Source organism: Corvus kubaryi, unplaced genomic scaffold (genome assembly GCF_017639235.1).
Source record: "Corvus kubaryi isolate FWS band 111438036 unplaced genomic scaffold, C.kubaryi_AGA036_p1.0 split1-131, whole genome shotgun sequence".
Lineage (NCBI taxonomy): Eukaryota > Metazoa > Chordata > Aves > Passeriformes > Corvidae > Corvus > Corvus kubaryi.
Window position 1 is genome coordinate 30,371,641 of NW_024582073.1, and position 2,196 is coordinate 30,373,836.

The window sequence follows — 2,196 nt, forward strand, 5'->3', positions numbered from 1 at the left end:
TGTCCCTGCGTCCCTCTGAGGTCCCTCCGTGTCCCTGTGTCCCTCTGAGGTCCCTCCCTGTCCCCGTGTCCCTCTGAGGTCCCTCCGTGTCCCCGTGTCCCTCTGAGGTCCCTCTCTGTCCCCAGGCTGGGCAGGAGGCAGCCGACCTGGCCATCCTGCTCAAGGACCTGGAGACGTCCTGCAGCGACATCCGCCAGTTCTGCAAGAAGATCCGGCGCCGCATGCCGGGCACGGATGCGCCGGGAATTCCCGCGGCCCTGGGCTTCGGAGCGCAGGTGAGCGGGGCAGGGACACCCCTCAGGCACAAACTGGGAGCTGTGGGATGCACTGGGCCAGCAGCAAACGCGCTGGGGAAGCTGGGCAGCAGCTCAGGGTGAGCTGAGCTGGGATCATGGAATCAGGGACTGGTTTAGGTTGGAAATTCCCTCGGAGACCCGCACTGCCAAAGCCAGCACAACCCCATGTCCCCAAGTGCCACATCCACATGGATGTTAAATCCACAGGGATGGGGACTCCACCCTGCCCTGGGCAGCTGTGCCAGGCTGGACAGCCCTTCCCAGGAGGAATTTTCCTGATATCCCAATACCTGGCCCAGCCTGAGGCCGTTCCCTCTCCTCCTGTCCCTGTTCCCTGGGAGCAGAGCCCGACCCCCCCCGGCTGCCCCCTCCTGTCAGGGACTTGTGCAGAGCCACAAGGTCCCCCCTGAGCCTCCTTTTCTCCAGCCTGAGCCCCTTTCCCAGCTCCCTCAGCCTCTCCCGGGGTTCCTTCCCCGGACACGATGGATGTGGCATCTCTGGATTTGTGTTCCCATCTCGGATGGAGACCTGGCTTCACATCCAGGACCCGTTTCCTTCCATCCTTCCATTATTTTCCCCAATCCCAGCGACGCTCCAGCAGCCGCTGTCACACCGGGGCGTGCGGATTCCAGGAGTCCACGTGCCCGTGCCATTCCCACTCATCCCGCTCTGCCCTGCCAGGTGTCGGACACGCTGCTGGAATGCCGGAAGCACCTGACGTGGGTGGTGGCCGTGCTGCAGGAGGTGGCGGCGGCCGGGGCGCAGCTGATCGCGCCGCTGGCCGAGAACGAGGGGCTGCCAGCCCCGCGCCTCGAGGAGCTGGCCTTCAAAGTCAGCGAGCAGGTGGGACATCCTCCTGGGGAATGGCACATCCTTCCCACCGTTCCCAGCTGGGAATGCGGCCGGGGAATGCCGCAGGGACGCGCAGTCCCCTGCCCTGTGCTGTCCCTGCGGCTCCGTGGCCTCGCTGAGGGGGTGTGGTGGGGTATCCCCCGTCCCTATTCCCGTATTCCACAGAGGGGGATGATTGCAGGGAATTCTTGTAGAGAGGGGGGAAGGTCCCCCCTGAGCCTCCTTTTCTCCAAGCTGAGCCCCCTCAGCTCTTCCCCTGGACACGATGGATGTGGTGTCTCCGGGTTTTGTGTTGATTTGGGTGTGATTACTGAAGAGACAAGGGGTGGATTTTGTGTAGATTTTCCGCTTCTGTTCAGTTTTGGGATGACAATCCTTTGATTTTTGTGTCGGCAATTTTTGGGGTTTTGTTGGTTGGATTTGCTGACGGAAGTGAAAAGGTTTTGTGTTGGATGTGGATTTTAAGGATGATTCGTAACCATCAGAGGGACATTTTAACCATCAGAGGGAAACCCCAGCTGTGGGATGTGGGTTGGGGGCTGTGAACCCAGCCCACGGCCACCAGCCAGATCCTTCCCGTCCTTCCCAGATCTACGGCTCCCAGGGCATCAATCCCTACGAGTGCCTGCGCCAGTCCTGCAGCATCCTCATGGCCACCATGAACAAGATGGCCACAGCCATGCAGGAGGGCGAGTACGACGCCGACCGCCCGCAGAACAAGGTGGGCCGGGCTCTGTTCCGTCACCATCCGCGGTCACCAGGAGGCTGTGGGTGACACGGGGCAGGGAGCTGGGCAGCTGCTGCTGTCTGGGATTCTTCCTAAAATCCCGGTTCTCCCGCTGGTCCCGGTGCAGCCCACGCCGCCGGCGGAGCTCCGGGCGGCCGCGCTGCGGGCGGAGATCACAGATGCCGAGGGGCTGGGGCTGAAGCTGGAGGACAGGGAGACGGTCATCAAGGAGCTGAAGAAGTCCCTTAAGATCAAGGTAAGGTGTTCCTCACTGATCCCTGCCCGTCCCTCATCAATCCCTGCCCATCCCTCACCCATCCC

At 62.2% G+C, this 2,196-nt stretch overlaps 1 protein-coding gene across 3 annotated transcripts in view; it reads left to right on the plus strand.

Moving 5' to 3' along the window:
• Positions 1-2,196, plus strand: part of DCTN1 (dynactin subunit 1) — a 24,286-nt gene that overhangs the window by 17,250 nt on the left and 4,840 nt on the right. For all 3 annotated transcript variants that reach the window (XM_042052848.1, XM_042052850.1, XM_042052851.1), the window contains 4 exons: positions 126-275; positions 978-1,139; positions 1,738-1,869; positions 2,003-2,131. In XM_042052848.1, coding sequence (XP_041908782.1) covers positions 126-275; positions 978-1,139; positions 1,738-1,869; positions 2,003-2,131 — 573 coding nt within the window. The remainder of the gene's footprint in view (positions 1-125; positions 276-977; positions 1,140-1,737; positions 1,870-2,002; positions 2,132-2,196) is intronic.